At 37.4% G+C, this 17,718-nt stretch overlaps 1 protein-coding gene across 1 annotated transcript; it reads right to left on the minus strand.

Moving 5' to 3' along the window:
• Positions 1–8,782: 8,782 nt before the first annotated feature.
• On the minus strand, positions 8,783–12,632 carry LOC102796361 (chemerin-like receptor 1). Its single transcript, XM_006794767.2, has 2 exons — positions 12,521–12,632; positions 8,783–9,894 (listed from the first exon to the last, which is right to left on the minus strand). The coding sequence occupies exons 1-2, from the start codon at positions 12,630–12,632 to the stop codon at positions 8,783–8,785; spliced, it is 1,224 nt and encodes a 407-aa protein (XP_006794830.2).
• Between the last annotated feature and the right edge of the window lie 5,086 nt (positions 12,633–17,718).

Raw genomic sequence — 17,718 nt, forward strand, 5'->3', positions numbered from 1 at the left:
TTCAGCAAGCTAGGCTCAGTCATTTGTCACATGATCTCTCTCTCTCTCTCTCTCTCTCTCTCGCTTTCCTTTTCTCTCAAAGTCCCGAGTGTACACTGGCATCAAGTTAAAGAACAGTGGCCCCTGTAACGCAGTAAGTTGTTTGGTAATTTGAGTAGGTCTGCAATATAAACTAATGTCTGCTCTCCGTTAATACCTGTTCACACGTGTTCACATGTGTCCCTGTAGAATCTGAGGTCTAATAGTCCTGTCTGAAGTTGGTCTCTGTGACTGATGTAAACATAAAATGTACCTACTCTGCTCGTTTACTGCTGCTGCTTCTTTCTTAATATCCTTTTTGGAGTAGACTCCCAGTTCATAACTTTCTTCTGCTTGGCCTGAACAGAACGTTTGAACGCATATCTGCCATTTTCCCCCAGCTATTTATACATCTAACAGTGTATAAATAGCAGTGCTTTTATACACCATTTATACAACAGTTTAAAAGGGGAAAACTGAAATGCAGAAATGCAGGTGGAGAGTGAGTCTGTCATGGGCACTAGGTTTTATGCCTACGTTTTGAATTGTTGCTGATTGTTTGGTGTTTATGGTGTTTTGTTTTCTAGTTTCTAGTTTTGTGATATCCTTTCTCCCCTGTATTTTCCCACTTTTAAGGTTTTGTTGTTTCTTTCAATGCCATTTCCTCATGTTATGTTTACTTTTTTATCCAAATTACCTGTTTAATTATTGCCATTCATTTCCTGTTTTAGTTTGCTAGTTAGTTGTCTCCTGTGTTTGGTATTTACTTTGTCACCTGCTATTTGAATTGTGTGCACGAGTGTCTAATTCCCATCCTTCATCAGTGTGTCTGTGTGTGTGTGTGTATAAGCCCACTCAGTCCTTTAACAGTGCTTCTCTTTATCCTTTTAGTGTGTCTAGCATGGCTTAGTTCCTGTTATTTCTACTTCTAACCAAAAAGGTGGATAATGTCAGCAGTTAAGGAACATTTTGACATGCTATCGCCTACTAATAACATAAATCATTCTCAGAGAGGATGGTTAGATGTGTGTGTGTGTCTGTTTGTGTATTTATATTAAACATACACATATGGGTATTCTACAAGTGATACATCATTACATGTCCACTGGAGTCCACATGTATTATCAGAGCAGGGCTGCTGTAAATCGAATGAGCAGCAGGTGTCAGTACTGTGCTGTTGAACCGGGCTTCATGTGATCTGCCTTTTGGTGAAGCAATTGGCTGGAAAGATTCAACACCTTCATTCAAACATAAGTCTTTGTTTCCCTTTCGAAGTGTATCCACTGCTCTTATTTTAGTTGGATTAGCAGTCTATGATTATCGTCTTATAGTTATTTGTCTAAAAGGCCCTACTTTTAGCTGTTGTGTATCATCTCAGGTTTTTTTTACTTGTCTGATTAGTCCTCTCATTAGAATCGAACAGGCACTTGCACTTCTAGGTTGCGCTAGACTGTTTACTGCTCCCTTCACTATGGCCTACTTCATGCAGTGGCAGTTTTTGATATGGGCGACATGGGTTGTTGATCAGGGTGGCATCGTGGTGGGCATTAGCAAAAAAAGTTGCTCGCACCCATGCTGCCCTGACATCAAGCCAGCGCATTTTGGGGATTGCATAGGAACCAATCGGTTTTCTAATAAGAGCTCCCTCCATTTGCGAGGAGCTCTTGCGGTGCAGGGAAGAGAGGGGCGAAGCGGCCAGGGATTCTCTGGCGGGCCGAAGTGGCATCTAAAAACCAGCTCGCAAAATAAAAGGAAATAAAAACAAACCATCAAACACAAAAATAACAGACATTATGATATAGACTTATAATTGGCACCGATGTGTTTTCTAAATTCTATCACACACATATACGCGAAAAGTAAATGTGAGATCCCTCGGTGCGCCTTCTTGCTGCTGCTGTGCTTAAGTCTCACACACAACCTGTCGAAAGGGGAGGGGGCGGGCTGCTTCCAAATAGAGCACATTTCATTCATAATATTGGAATGGAAGATGGACAAAAAAGGTCAAAGCCAGCAGGTCCTCAGTTTAGAAAAAAAGAAAAGAAGAGGAGGAAAAAAGATAGAGTTAAGCAGATGTGTCATTGGATAATGGCACTTATTATGCATCCTGAAACAAGAGAACATTCATTAGTAGGGATAGTGATAAAACTTCTGTTTACCTTTAGCCACTTGGCTATGATAGTAAAACAGTAGACTGACAGTAGACACTGAGATGTGGCTTATTGAATCTTTTGGACTGTGTTCAGCATAATATTAATTAGGCATTAATTGGAAGAGGTGTGTTGTTGATTTGTCTCCTATATTCTCAAATTATAATTGTAATGTCTGTTAGCTGTTTGCATATGATTAAATATTGTTATTATTATCCAATGTTTGGTGTACTACTGATACACATTCAGAGTATATTTATAACACAACACAAGAACAGTGATTATATGAGCAAGAATGATCACTACTGTCATTATTTATTGACATTCCTGGGGTTAAAAAAAGTTGAAAGACAGAAAGAAACTATTAGAGAGACTGTTTAGCATAGTAACATCATGATAATTATATAATATTTACATATAATAATAATGAATAGGGTGAACTGTAGGGATGCCAAATATTTAATATAAAATGTAAATGTTTACATAATATTGGTAAGAACTCAGTGGTGAGCTCATAATAAGTTATTAACAAAACACAGTTATTATTTATAACTAGAAATGAATGGTAGACTTTGTGAGTTAGTTAAAGTAAAATAATCCATCCATCCATCTTCATTCACTTTTCCAGGGCTGGATAAGTAGTACAGAATACAGTAACCAAAAAGGCAAAAAATGTTATACAGAATACAGCACAGAAATAATACATCACAGTACCATTTCTACCATTAGCTGTTTCCGTAATTTTATGAGGGGGGGTTATTTGAACAAAATTACCCTGGAGTAATATTTACAGCTAGTAAAAAGTCCCAAAGAACATTTCTGTTCAAGGTTTTAACATATTTATATACCTCATATACAGCCTTATACCTCAGTAATCAAATCTGACTTCTCTCTGCTCTGCCTGGTGTTCACTGACTTCATGTCAATTGGAGAGCGTGTCTCCTCTTCTTGGAAGGTTCTCCAGCACATTCAGGATGGATTTTCGTATTTCAGCCTTAAAATCTTGTCTCAAGAAGACATACAGCAGTGGATTCAAGCAGAAGTGAAGAACGACCAAATTTTTGGCAACAAAGATCCCAATTGAATGGCATAGTGAAATTTTTCATTTGGTGGAATTTAATGGAAGCAATAACTTTAAAGGGGCCACTTGATTGGCTGGCAACACTGTGGTTTCTCCTAAGACAATGGATGATGACAGCATAACAAGAGACAATGACAGTGAAGGGGACTGCAAATCTTAGTAAGAAAAAGGTTATGACAACGGGCTGAAAGACAGATGGTGTTGCTTTTTCAAAAAAATTTTGCTCAAGCAGTAAGTTGTGTTTTCAGTTTCTGTTTTTGTGTGCATGGAAAAAAAAGACTATTGACCATTTCTGAGCACACCAAGGACAGAGACCAGGGATCTAAATGATGCAATCTTTTTGTGAAATACAATATTTAAGTTTATTCAAACCATGCTATTTTAATCTATTCAAATCAGTGGTGCAAAAACACACAAAACAAAAAATCCACAGATGATGGATTTTCACAAAGCAGCATGACACAACATCAGTTCTCCTCATTACAAAGACTTTTTGTGTCTGTGTAATCAAGGTTTAAGGTTCAAGGTTACGTTATTTTTGCCGGTATTTGCTTTGCAGAAAAATGATACCATTTGGCATCCTTTCACAAAACACACACACCTACTGATGCCAACGATAAAAACTTAGGATGCGAAGCTCTCATTCACCGCCGGTTGCTGCTGCGCATCCACCCATGCATCTGTAAGGAGCACTGTAATTCTTCGTGTTTGGTTTGAATACACCTTAAAACAGCAAAGCTGCATTTTTACAACTACAGTGGCTTGCAAAAGTATTCGGCCCCCTTGAACTTTCCCACATTTTGTCACATTACAGCCACAACCATGAATCAATTTTATTGGAATTCCACGTGAAAGACCAACACAAAGTGGTGTACACGTGAGAAGTGGAACGAAAATCATACATGATTCCAAACATTTTTTTACAAATAAATAACTGAAAAGTGGGGTGTGCGTAATTATTGAGCCCCTTTTGGTCTGAGTGCAGTCAGTTGCACTTTGCCTGATTAGTGCTAATGACTAAACAGAGTGCACCTGTGTGTAATCTAATGTCAGTACAAATACAGCTGCTCTGTGACGGCCTCAGAGGTTGTCTAAGAGAATATTGGGAGCAACAACACCATGAAGTCCAAAGAACATACCAGACAGGTCAGGGATAAAGTTATTGAGAAATTTAAAGCAGGCTTAGGCTACAAAAAGATTTCCCAAGCCATGAACATCCTACGGAGCACTGTTCAAGCGATCATTCAGAAATAGAAGGAGTATGGCACAACTGTAAACCTACCAAGACAAGGCCGTCCACCTAAACTCACAGGCCCAACAAGGAGAGCGCTGATCAGAAATGCAGCCAAGAGGCCCATGGTGACTCTGGACGAGCTGCAGAGATCTACAGCTCAGGTGGGGGAACTATTAGTTGTGCACTGCACAAAGTTGGCCTTTATGGAAGAGTGGCAAGAAGAAAGCCATTGCTAACAGGAAACCATAAGAAGTCCCGTTTGCAGTTTGCCACAAGCCATGTGGGGGACACAGCAAACATGTGGAAGAAGGTGCTCTGGTCAGATGAGATCAAAATGGAACTTTTTGGCCAAAATGCAAAACGCTATGTGTGGCGGAAAACTAACACTGCACATCACTCTGAACACACCATCCCCACTGTCAAATATGGTGGTGGCAGCATCATGCTCTGGGGGTGCTTCTCTTCAGCAGGGACAGGGAAGCTGGTCAGAGTTGATGGGAAGATGGATGGAGCCAAATACAGGGCAATCTTGGAAGAAAACCTCTTGCAGTCTGCAAAAGACTTGAGACTGGGGCGGAGGTTCACCTTCCAGCAGGACAACGACCCTAAACATAAAGCCAGGGCAACAAGAGAGTAGTTTAAAACAAAACATATCCATGTGTTAGAATGGCCCAGTCAAAGTCCAGATCTAAATCCAATCGAGAATCTGTGGCAAGATCTGAAAACTGCTGTTCACAAACACTGTCCATCTAATCTGACTGAGCTGGAGCTGTTTTGCAAAGAAGAATGGGCAAGACTTTCAGTCTCTAGATGTGCAAAGCTGGTAGAGACATACCCTAAAAGACTGGCAGCTGTAATTGCAGCAAAAGGTGGTTCTACAAAGTATTGACTCAGGGGGTGAATAATTATGCACACCCCACTTTTCTGTTATTTATTTGTAAAAAAAGTTTGGAATCATGTATGATTTTCGTTCCACTTCTCTCGTGTACATACTTTGTATTGGTCTTTCACGTGGAATTCCAATAAAATGGATTCATGTTTGTGGCTGTAATGTGACAAAATGTGGGAAAGTTCAAGGGGGCAGAATACTTTTGCAAGCCACTGTATTAGACAAGTTGTAATTATGACAGAAAAAAACAAACAGTGAAGTCCTCAGATTAGTGCTCTCTCTTAAATAAAACCGTTTAGCTAAATTACCTAATATTAGTAAATTAGCTTATTTTTTTACTAATTAATTTACAAGATTAGTCTTTTCCTGAATAGAAAATAACAAGTGATTATACAGTTGTGCAAAATAACAATATTACAAACCTTTGGTTTAAGTGCTCTTGTTGGCTGTTGATGAATACAGAAAAATGACTGATCAAACTGACTGGTTAACTCAGACTAATCAGGGCAGGAACTACTGTGGTGGCATGGGGGTGGCATGTGTCATCCTAAAATAGTCTTTCGCCACCCATTGGGCCTCCCTAATTTTTGCATATGATAATGTTGTTTATTTAAATAGGTGAGCCTTAACACTTTGAGACTAGTTACAATAAACACTGAATATAAATTCTAAAGCTAAATATATTGCATAATGTCACCCCGTCCCGCCCAATTTAAAAAATGGTTCAGCCCATAGCCTCTGACTGCTTTATTTCTTTTTTTTCAGTAGCAACTAATACCTATAACTGTAATTAAGATTTCAACAAAGGTGATTAATTGTTGGACTTTGGAAATGCCATGCAGGTGAATGTTATTAATCCAATAAATCATGAAAAATGAGGTTTACATTTTTGTTGAAAACAGGACAGATTTCTGACATTTTGTGTAAATTTAAGCATGTAAGAATTTGATTATTTCTAGAAAAAACAAAACAAAACAAAAAACAATGTGAAACTTAGGTTAGACTTGTATTTATAATGAATGTACGTCATGTTGTATAGCTTTCTTGCCCACACATTCATAGGCTATAAAGTGCACACAATCAAAATTGACATCAAAAACAAAACAAATCAAAATTCACACTTTTTTATGTGGCTTAAATGTTTAGTTATTTGGGCTAAAGTCAATAAGAAAGTTACAGACTATGTTTATTTGAAACGTGTGTATACCTGCTGCATTTGTATTTTAACCATATACAATACTTATTACAGAATGTAACACCTGCATATGTGTAAAGAAATGGCTTTGATTTTGACACTGATTTCCACGACATACTATAAAAATTTCAAAGAAAGAAAAAGAGAGAGACAAAGCAAAAGGGCTGTGTTTTTACCATCAGCGTAACAGCGGCGTAAAGCAGTTTTAAGGCCCAGGGAAATGAACCCGCCAGCACTCTGTAGACTGCTGTGGTTAGGGTGCTCTTCTTAGAGGACTCATGCTCGAGGAGACGTTTTGTGGTTGACTCTGGCAGAAGAGCCTCGGGAACTCTCTTGTTGTCTCTGCATACCTCCACAATGGTATATTATTTAATCTTTAAAAAAAAAATTGGAGATTTCCCGTGTACCCCTGAGATAGTCCAAGTACCACTAGTGGTACATGCACCACAGTTTGAGAAAGACTGCTCTATCACATGTGTTCTACACGCACAGTGGGGTGAATGATGGAAAGAGACGTGTTAAAATGTGGATTGAAGAATCAGAGAGAGGGAGAGAGAGGCCTTGTTGAATCCCCAGCTCCACTGCACACACATGCAACGAAGATCAGCTTATACTCATGAACATGCCCACATCTCTCATCAATGTTAAAGCAAGGAAAACTTAACAGACAGTTTTTTTTTATAAAATATTGAGTTCATCCGCTGCTGATAATTAATGCTCCAGGGTGCAGGACAACTGGTTAATGTTTGTGAAAGGAAAAAAAAAAAGAAACACCTCTGATTACATGAGAACAAACTTGTTTTGTGAAATACGTCACAGCATGTCACGTTTTATTTTTGGAAAAAAAAAAGAAAAGCCAATAAGTAAATATCATGTGGGGAAAATGAACAGTGGTAATGACTCTTAAGGCTGAGTTCAGACCGAGTAAGCACCAGTAAGTAATTAAAGCCAGAAGCAGTGTCTGCAGCACTGCACATCATGGCACCTGAAGTTTGAATTCCTACAACATATTGTTCTACCAGGAAGCAAAAACTTTTCTGTGAAGTATCTGGCGGATTTTTCGTTTTTGTTTTTTAGTACTAGGCTGACCATGCCAGTTAGTTTTGGATTCTTTTCTTCTTTTTAAGAGAAATATAGTTTTATTGTTTGGACCGCCTGAAATTTGCCTAATTTGTTTTTTTGTGGACTTAGACAAAACCTGCCAGGGGAAGTTCACTCTGGGATGGAGGAAGATGTAAGAAAGACAAAAGGGGAAGAAGAGAAGTTTGATTTAAAGCAAAATCCTGCAAAACAAACTAAGTATGCTAATATTGTGTTCCCTTTCACTGCCTGTGTCCTAAATAACAGATTCAAGGTGAGTACATTCGTTAGAGTTAGAATTTAGATTTGAAAAATTAGCATTTTCATATATTAATATTACTTTATTGTCATATGAATATAACAAAAGTTCCAGTTACCTTTGCATGGTTACATTTTGCTTCAAAGTTTAACTGTCATGTATCCAAATGTAAACCACTTGTCTAGTTATCATTTTTCTTACACTGATTATATTTCAGAGCCAGTACCATTTTACTTTTACTTGATTATTGAAGTTGATTCAGTTTTTCAACTTTTATTAACTTTAACTTTTATTATTTAGCAGAAGTATATATACTTTTATTTAAGTACAGAATGTCTGTACTTTGGCCACCTCCGAGTATATCACGGTTGTCATATATATTAACAAGAAATAACACAGACTTCTATGTTAAACAAATAAATGAATGTTAAAGAAATAAATACATTTCATGAGCATTACAGGCTGATTTATTTAATGAAAATGAACAGACAGACTAAATGAGTTATACTTGGAACATTTAACTTGCTAACTTAAATAATATCTTACGCTGTGGAAACTATCATGTATCCAAATGTAAACCACTTGTTACTGGTTGTGTAACAGAGCCTCAATCAGAAAGAAATGTAATGCTGATTTTGAAATCAATGAATGATTCTTTTCACAAGAAAGTGGCATTGTATAACTGCTTTTAGTTCTATAAAAAAGTAACCTAAATGGACTGCTGTGATTCATAGATTCATACAGTCATGTATCAGATTAATGCTATGGCTAGTAAAAAAGCCCCAACGCATTTTGAAATATTTTTGAAATATTTTGAATCATTTTTAAGATAGTTGTCACAATTGTCTGCCATTTACAGTTTAATTATTTGGTTTCTTATACCTCAGTATTCAAATCTGAGCTATTTTTGCTTTGACTGGTGACCACTGACCCTGTGTAAGTGCGAGTGCGTGTCTCCTCTTCCTGGAAGACAGTCTCCAAAACATTTCGGATGGATTTGCGGACTTTGTCCTTAAAATCATGGCCCATGAACACATACAGCAGTGGATTAAAGCAGCTGTTGAGAAAGGCCAGACTGGTGGCCAGAGGCATCCCGACACCTATGACAAGGTCTAATGTGTTGCTCTGAGTAGCAGACGTGAATTTCACTAGTTCAATTACACCAATTATGTAAAAGGGAGCCCAACACAGGAAAAAAGTGACAATAACAGCAGTGACAATTTTAAACGTGCGTGTTGATTGGCTGGCCATGGTGCGGTTTCTCCTCAGATGATGGATTAGGACAGCATAACAGGAGACAATGACAGTGAAGGGAACTGCAAATCCCAGGAAGAGACGAGTGATAGTCATGGCTAGATGACGAAACTGAGTCACAGATAGTGCTGTATAGTTATCAGAAAGAGCATAGTTGCTGAAACAGAGGATTTGGTTTTCAGACATTTTCTCAGTGTCCCTGAAGATGAAATATGGAGCACTGAGAATCAAAGCCACCACCCAAACACACAGACTCACATAGGATGCTTTGCGTACATTTCGGTGGTTCTGTGCCCAGATGGGCCACACCACAGACACACATCTGTCCACACTGATCACCACCAGAATGTAGACACTGGCAAACATGTTCAGAGAGCTTATGGTGGTGTTCAGCTTGCACATGAACTTGCCAAAAGGCCAGTGGAAATCCAAAGCTACGTAAGTCACACTGAGGGGAAGAAATGCAGTGAAGAGGAAGTCAGCCACAGCAAGGTTGAGGTACCAAACTGTGTTAACAGTTTTCTTCATCTTGAACCCAGTCACCCAGATAACCACTCCATTCCCAAGCACACCGAGGACAAAGGCCACCGAATAAAGGATTAGAGACATTGTGTTGAGAGACTGTTTCAGCCCATCATACTTGTCAACATACACAGAGTCATTTTTATCAGGTGCAGCAGTTGTATTAATTTGATTGAAAGAGTTGTTGGTCATCTCCATCAATGTCTTCAGATCTGCATAGAAAAAAACGTGAATTTATGTAAAAGCCATTTTTGATATTGATAATAATTCTGTCTTCACATATTGCACAGAAATATAAATAAATTACTCTTAAATTAATGTTTAATTTATAGTTAGTTATGAATCTTAGACAATAAATGCTCAAAATGAACAGCAAATATAATGCATTTAGCAGTGAAGGTCATCACTTGTAGTTGAGAGCACTGTTTTCAGCTCAAATTAGATTATAATCCATCCATTCAGTGTTAATGGCTACTTCAGTTCATGATTGCACTACTGTGGCAGCAACATTCACAATGTGATATGAAAATTCTTAACTGGCTGCTGAGCATAATGTATTCATGTACTAGTCACAGTTATCAGGAAACTGAAGAGTGTCCAAATCAGCAATGATGTTACAACACTAAAAGAGTATGTCACCGTAATTTCCCAACAATTGAACGCAAACATGAAAAAATAAATATCTGACCAAGAACTTCAGAAAAACTTAAATTATTCTTAAAATTTGCAGTCCTCAAAAAAAAAAAGTATACATTTTTATTTGTTGGAACTGATTGCAACTGAATTAGAAGAAAAACAATGCAGACTTGTGGAATGCAAAGGAACAACAAATGCTATATTGAGAAGCGTCACAGAAAGAGCAATTAAACTTCAAAAATATCTGTACTCATGTTTTATTGATGACATGAAAGCCTTCATTAGCCATAAAAATCTAATAGTTATTATTAGTTCTGAACAATGGCAAAAAAGACCTATTATGAAGAGCATGCACTTGGAACAAACTGTGGCAATCAGAAGTGACAAAGAAATTTTCACTTCTGGTTTCGAAATTTGTCAAACTCAGAAGTGGTGTGGGGCAAATTTGTGTGTTGTCAGCTGATCTGTTTCCTCTATACAGAGATTATATCTTACGAGATTAAAGGAGTGCCAGGCATTGTGGTTGATGGGCACCTCATTAATAACCCGAGATGTGCAGATGACACTGTAATCAATTCAACATCTACAGAAAACAAATAGTTATTGTATATAAGAAGAGTGAAGAAGTGGGACGGACATTAAGTCCCACATTCATTTTCTTGAATCTCAAGTAAACTTAGACAATGATCATTTCCAAAAAGAAAGACAATGTAGTGCAACATCATACTAAAGAATTCCACACAACAAGGCAATAAGTTTAAATATTTGGGTATTACCGTGAGCAGTGAAGATTGTTACATAAAATCAAGAGGAAATCAAAAGGAAAGAAAGCTACCTCTGCAAAGATTACAGTTGATTGACAAATTTCCTTCAAGACAAGAAAGTGAGTCCTAGATGTCTGCATCACACCTATCTTCATGTATGGAAGCAAAGAAAGACTGACTAATGAAAAGGTTTTAAAACGCGCACACACCAAAAGATCATTAAATAAAACATCAGAGAGAGACAAGCAAGACTCTCTGGACAAGTACTGAGAAAAAGACAATTGGAATTAAATCTGGAAAAGATTAAAGGGACCAAAGACAAGGCAGAAGGCGAGAAACCGTCACTGGCAGAATACAAGACCGAAGGAAGAAAACACCAAATGAGTTGCTGGACTGTGTGAGAGAGAGGGCATCTAGTCTAATCGCCAATGCCATCCAATAAGACACTTAAGAAGAAGAAGAAAATATGGCTCTTCTGTCAGGTGTGGGTGGATGTGCAGTAGAAGAATATCAGAACAAGCTGTGACACATTAATACAACCTAGACTAAACAATGTGTATTTGCTTTTCAAAATTAATCTTAATATGCTCAATTAAAAAAAGATCATTTAAATTATAGGTGATATTTTTCAGCTTTGTTGGCCACTTGTTGACTGACCCATGATAAGTAGTTTCTCAGTTTACTAAATAAAATAACTATTAAAGGGTTTTTGACAATCCAATCACAGGTTTACCTAATCGTCCATTTGATGTACTAAAAGTTGGGCAATAACATCCATCATAATGGTCATGATGGCTGTGTGGGGTTGGGTGAGAATGTGGACTTTAATACTGACTGTGCAGTGGCTGAGCAACACTATGTCAGTGGAATTGGAAAAAAAAAATTAAATTACAGCTTGTTTTTCTTCAGTGAAAAAGACCTTTACTTAACCTCTAGGTCTGACAGATGATAACAAACTTCTGCAAACTTCAACACATTTTGATGAATAAAGAGGTCAAAGAAGTTATAACTATGCAAAGAACCTTACCGGCAATTACTTTAAAAGTCACTACCCTCATGAAAGTAATGCTGTCTCTTAAGTTCAGTGGTTTAACTTAATTTTAAGAAATTAGCCTATTTGGTTATTTAACACTACACTTCCAGTGAATAGATATCCCAGCAGTCAGTGTTTCTACGTTATGCAATAGTGTAAAAAAATGAATTTCCTTCTTTTTAATTTTTTTTAATATATATGTATAAATATATATTCCATCCATTCATGCATATAGATATTCAGGGAACTGAATTTTTGGGGGCGGAATCTCGAAAATGTATTAATCATGAGTGACTTAGTAATTAAAAACTGGGAAAGTCTTAAGTGTCAGAGGTTTATCTATTAAAAAGTAAATACGTGATGATTTTACAATCGTACAACAGCAAAGAAACAAAGACGGCATACCTTTAGTAAAGCTCTCTTGTTGGTTGTTGAAGAATCTTCTGCAGATGAATGCCTCATCAAACTCTGGCAGGTTATTATAACTGAGACTAATTTGCGGGTATTCTTTCACCATTCATAACAAGGCAGATCCACCGGAAGTTTGCAAAAGTTTGCAGACAAATGAAAGAGAAAGAAAAAATGAGAGACAGCACTGTTGTCTTCAGCATGGCCTTAGTATCACTATCTTATTTTTCCATTTTCCTCCAGTTTCTTTCTTAACTCTCTAAGGCAGTGGTTCTCAAATTTTTCACAATGAGTATCACCTCATGACATATATGGCTCTTGAAGTACTCTTATGACCGACATTAAAGTACACCACATACAGTTCACACGAGACAATTTTATTTCTTATGTAAATGTTATTTATTCTAACTGTCATAAACAGGATGTGACAAGTGATAATAATAACAACTGTACTTCATTAAAACATTCACAGCAGGTGGCATATCCAGTCTTTAAGTGATGACGTATGAACCCTGCTTCCGGGTCAAAACTACTCTGCATTTATTAAGGCTGTTGTGTTTTTAACATGTTTTATTGCTTTGTATCTTGTTCTATTTAATCTGAACAAGCCCCTAAAAAAAGTCAGTGACCACTGTCAGCCTCTCTCGGTTTTTATCATCACTATTCATTTTAAAGCTCAGTTTTTAAAACCTTCCGATGCAACTACAGCCCAGCCCTTGCAGCAGTATTTTAATTACTAACCTCATATTGTGGATAGCTTATCTCAGTTGTTCTCCTGACTGAAGCTTGGTCCGTTTACATCATTGCAGAATAATTATTACCTCTATAAAGTCACCACCTATAAAAAGTCTTTAAATGTTATAAAGCATAAAGGAAAGACTTACCAGATCTCTGGGAAAGTACAACTGAATTGGGCAGAGAAAGAACAAGGTGTTTAATGAATCCTCTGGTGTGGAAGTACAGAAAAGTTTTCAAAGGAAGAAGTTGTTAGGTTGGCTCAGGTTTACTGATTTGGAGATAAAGTTAAGGAGGTGAGGCTGAGATGGTTTTAACACGTGCAGAGGAGGTGGAGGTGGATAATTCACTGCGGCAACCCCTAAAGGGACCAGCCAAAAGAAGAAAATCGAGCATTGAGCAACAGAAATCAGAATGAAAACTGTTTTTCCCTGTCTATCAACATCCTGTTTTGCAGTCTTGTTTAACTCTACTTCTTACTCTAAAAGTCAACTCTCCACTTCTTGTATTTTTTCATGTCATGGAATAATTCCATGACATTGCAAGGAAGTGTAAAACTACTTGTGGAAACACCTTATGTGTTGTGATCAGAATGTAAACCATAGACCTACAATATGAGTGGGAAAGCAGTTAAGCTAAAAATATGTTATTAATCGAAATGTTATTCACAAAAACAACTAAAAACACAAAGTATTCATAAATAAGTTTAAATTATATGGTAATATAAAATATATACCAAAGCTGCTGAGTTTGTTATGATTTTGTGATTCATTATTTTGGATTCAATAGATTCTCAAGTTTTATTTCTTTATTTGTTTTTTGTGTTACTTTTGTATTCTCTAAAGCATTGGAGTTTGTTATTTCAAGTTCCTGGTTCTTGTTTTATTACGTTAGTTCCCTTTCATGTACTGTCATTTCCTGACCTTGTCTTGTCATCATCATATCTTGTTATTGTCTATCTAGTCTCTGTTTTTTGTTATACATTGTCTCCTTGGTCATAATCCTGTATTTGCCTGGGCTTTCTGTGTTCTGTCTGGTTTCTCTGTCCTTTTGTCTAGTCCCTGTGTCAAGTTCAAATGTCTCAATCTAGGTCTCAGAGTGTGTTGTTTCCTGTTTTATTTTGATAGACTCCTGCCTCATGTGTATGATGTTCAGTTTTGCTTCTCCTATCTCATCAGTCAGATTCTTTTTAGCTGTGTTCCCCAGGTGTGTCCTCTGTGCCTTATCCCTTTTCCGGTGTATATTTTGTCTGTCTTCCAGTGTTCTTTGTTGTGTTCTCTCTCATGGTGTGTGAGTTTTCATCCGTCCGTCTGTCCATTCCTCAGTCTGTACGGTAGTTTGGTTAGTTGGGGGTCTCTCATTGCCCCTGTCACACCTGTCTCCCCCCTGCTTTAGGGATGGGAATCATTAGGCTGCCTATCAATCCTGCTTATCGGTTTTCACCATGATGTGTGTCGGAGGAGGAAAATAGTGGTGCATTTTACAGCATGGATATGGACATAACTTTTATTTTTATTGCACAAAAGGATGAAAGCACGATGGTAATGTGGAGACTGCTCCAGGACAGAAACTACTGCATCATATTGCTACCACAACTTTGGCTCTTTGCAAACACCTGCACAGACACCATTGTAACGCTAAGCTAGCCAAGTACCCAGTCTGATGTTAAAGCTGAGCAAATTCTGACCCCTGCCCAACACTGTGATGAAGTGAGCTATCATTTTTGGTGAAACTGCTGCTGAACTTCAACAGATAACAAACTGATGAGCAGTCAGGCCACAGCCTCGGTTTCTATTGTTTCTATCGTTTCAATCGTCACAGTGATTCTACTTATGTTTCTACAGTAGAATTACTGTGACGATTGCTTTGAAGTCTCTTTGTGCTGATTTTCATCTTTGCTTTGTGCTGTCGGCTTTGTGTTCATACCTAAATACTAAGAGAAGGATCACCTGTGTCCTCACTAGAATAGGGATTTGTGTTGGTGTGTGGGGCTGTAGCTTGTAGGTGTATTAATTGGTAATTATGAGACAGTATATTTTAGATTATTTTACAGAGTAATATGAGTAACGTAACGAGTATTATAACCAACGTCTTTCTCCTTACTTTCAAGAAAAGTGTCCTGTGTAATAACTTTTGTATTTTACTTAAGTTGTTTACTTTTGAGTAATGACCAAACACTGATTACAACAAAGAGGGGAAATACCTCCAACATGCATAATCATTTGACCAAGCAGCATATAATTAATTTGCATGTAATGTAATGTCTTTAATATGCTACTTAGAGATAGTAGTGACTCTCAAAGTGGAGCCAGTGGGAATAGATAAGGAAATGACTAAGTGATAGAAATAATGGAATCAGAATAATTAAATTCTTATCAATTCTCATCCCTACCTTTCAGCATTGAAAGATTGAAAAATTGTCATCTGTTACCTATGGAATTGGTAATAGATTTCCTAGTTCCATAGGTATTAATGTGCCTCTTTTCTCTTTAGTCTGAAAATGCATCTATATTTTCCAGAGAGAATTGAAAGTTCTTTTTGGAACAGTTACATGACAAAAGTTGAGGGTTAGTTAGATATCTAACTACCAGTCAGAAGTTTGGACACCTTGTCATTTAATGTTTTTTCTTTATCTTCATGACTATTTACATTGCAGATTCTCACTGAATATATGAAAACTATGAATGAACAGATATGGAATTATACAGCAAATAAAAAAGTGAAATAGTCAAAATATGTTTTATATTTGAGATTCTTCAAAATAGCCACCCTTTGATTTGATTACTGCTTCACTCTTGGCATTCTCTTGATGAGCTTCATGAGATCACCTGAAATGGTTTTCCAACAGTCTTGAAGGAGTTCCCAGAGATGCTGAACACTTGTTGGCTGTCTTGCCTTCACTCTGCGGTCCATCTCATCCCAAATCATCTCGGTTGGGTTTAGGTCAGGTGACTGTGGAGGCCAAGCCATCTAATCCACCACTCTCCTTCTTGGCTAAAGAGCCCTTACACACCCTTAACGTGTGTAAATGGTAGCCATTCTGGTTCAGTGTGCCTTCAATTTGGAGTAAATCCCCAGTAGTGTCACCAGCAAAGCACCATCACACCTCCTCCTCCATGCTTCATGGTGGGAACCATGCATGTAAAGATCATTTGTTCACCTGTTCTGCGTCGAACAAACACAGCGGGTGGAACTAAAGATCTCAAATTTGGACTCATCAGACCAAAGCACAGATTTCTACTGGTCTAATATCCATTCCTCATGTTTCCTGATCTAAACAAATCTCTTCTGCTTCTTCCTTTTCCTTAGTAGTGGTTTCTTAGCAGCAGACCATAAAGGCCTGATTTTTTTTTTTTTTTTAAATTTTTAATTTTTAGCAATTTTCCAGACTGACTGACCTTGAGTTCTCAAACTAACGATGAACTGTTGTTTCTCTTCACTTAGCTATTTGGTTCTTGCCTTAATATTAATTCTAACAGTTGTCTAATAGGACTATCAGCTGTGTACCAACCTGACTTCTGCACAACACAACTGATGGAGCTCATCATGAAGCTCATTGAGAGTAGACCAAGAGTTCACAACGCTGTCAACAAAGCAAAGGGTGGCTGCTTTGAGTAATCTAAAATACAAGACATATTTATCAATGTATTTATCATTTTTTTCTTTGCTAAACAATTTCATATATCTTGCTTCATATATTTAATGTCTTCAGTGTGTATCTACAATGTAGAAAGTGAAAATAATGAATTACATGAGAAAGTTTAGAAACTAATGACTGGTAGTGTATATATGAAACAATCCAAGAAATATAAAGTCAAACACAAGCAGGCAGTATTCAGTATGACATGAAAACTAACCCAAACCCAATATGACAGGGAAAGTAAAACTACAAAAAAGACACAACAATCAAAGTAGAACAGAAACTCACTGACAAACATTTAGAGAAGACTCTGGTACAATACAATTGTATTAGTACCTACTCAGATTGACTTGACATGGTTCACCATGGTTTTCAGGTTTTTCCATTAGGCCATAGAACCTGATACCAGGTACATTTTTAGAACCAGCTCGGCTTGGGTTCCAAGCGATCCAGCCAGGTACTAAATTGTGACGTTGTCAGACTGCATGCCACCGATTGGCTGGCTAGTAGTTTTCACTCGATGAGTCATGAGAGCATTTCGTTCACAAAAATCAAAACTTTTTTTAAAGCCTATTTTTAAGTCTATTCATAGTCTTCGTAATTTCTGAGATCATTCCACAATTTATTGATATAGCCTTTTTTTTCTTTGCCCATCTTTACTTCTTCTGCCTATTTAAGGTAATCTTGTCTCAGTCTTGTTACTGACTTGTTGCCAGTTAACCCAATTAGTTGCAAAATGTTTCCTCAAGCAGTTTCTTTTTAGAATGACTTACTTTTCCAGCCTTTCGTTGCCCCTGTCCCAACTTTTCTGTTGCTGCCC

This window comes from Neolamprologus brichardi, chromosome 11 (assembly GCF_056152115.1).
Source record: "Neolamprologus brichardi isolate AB-2024 chromosome 11, ASM5615211v1, whole genome shotgun sequence".
Taxonomy (NCBI): Eukaryota; Metazoa; Chordata; class Actinopteri; order Cichliformes; family Cichlidae; genus Neolamprologus; species Neolamprologus brichardi.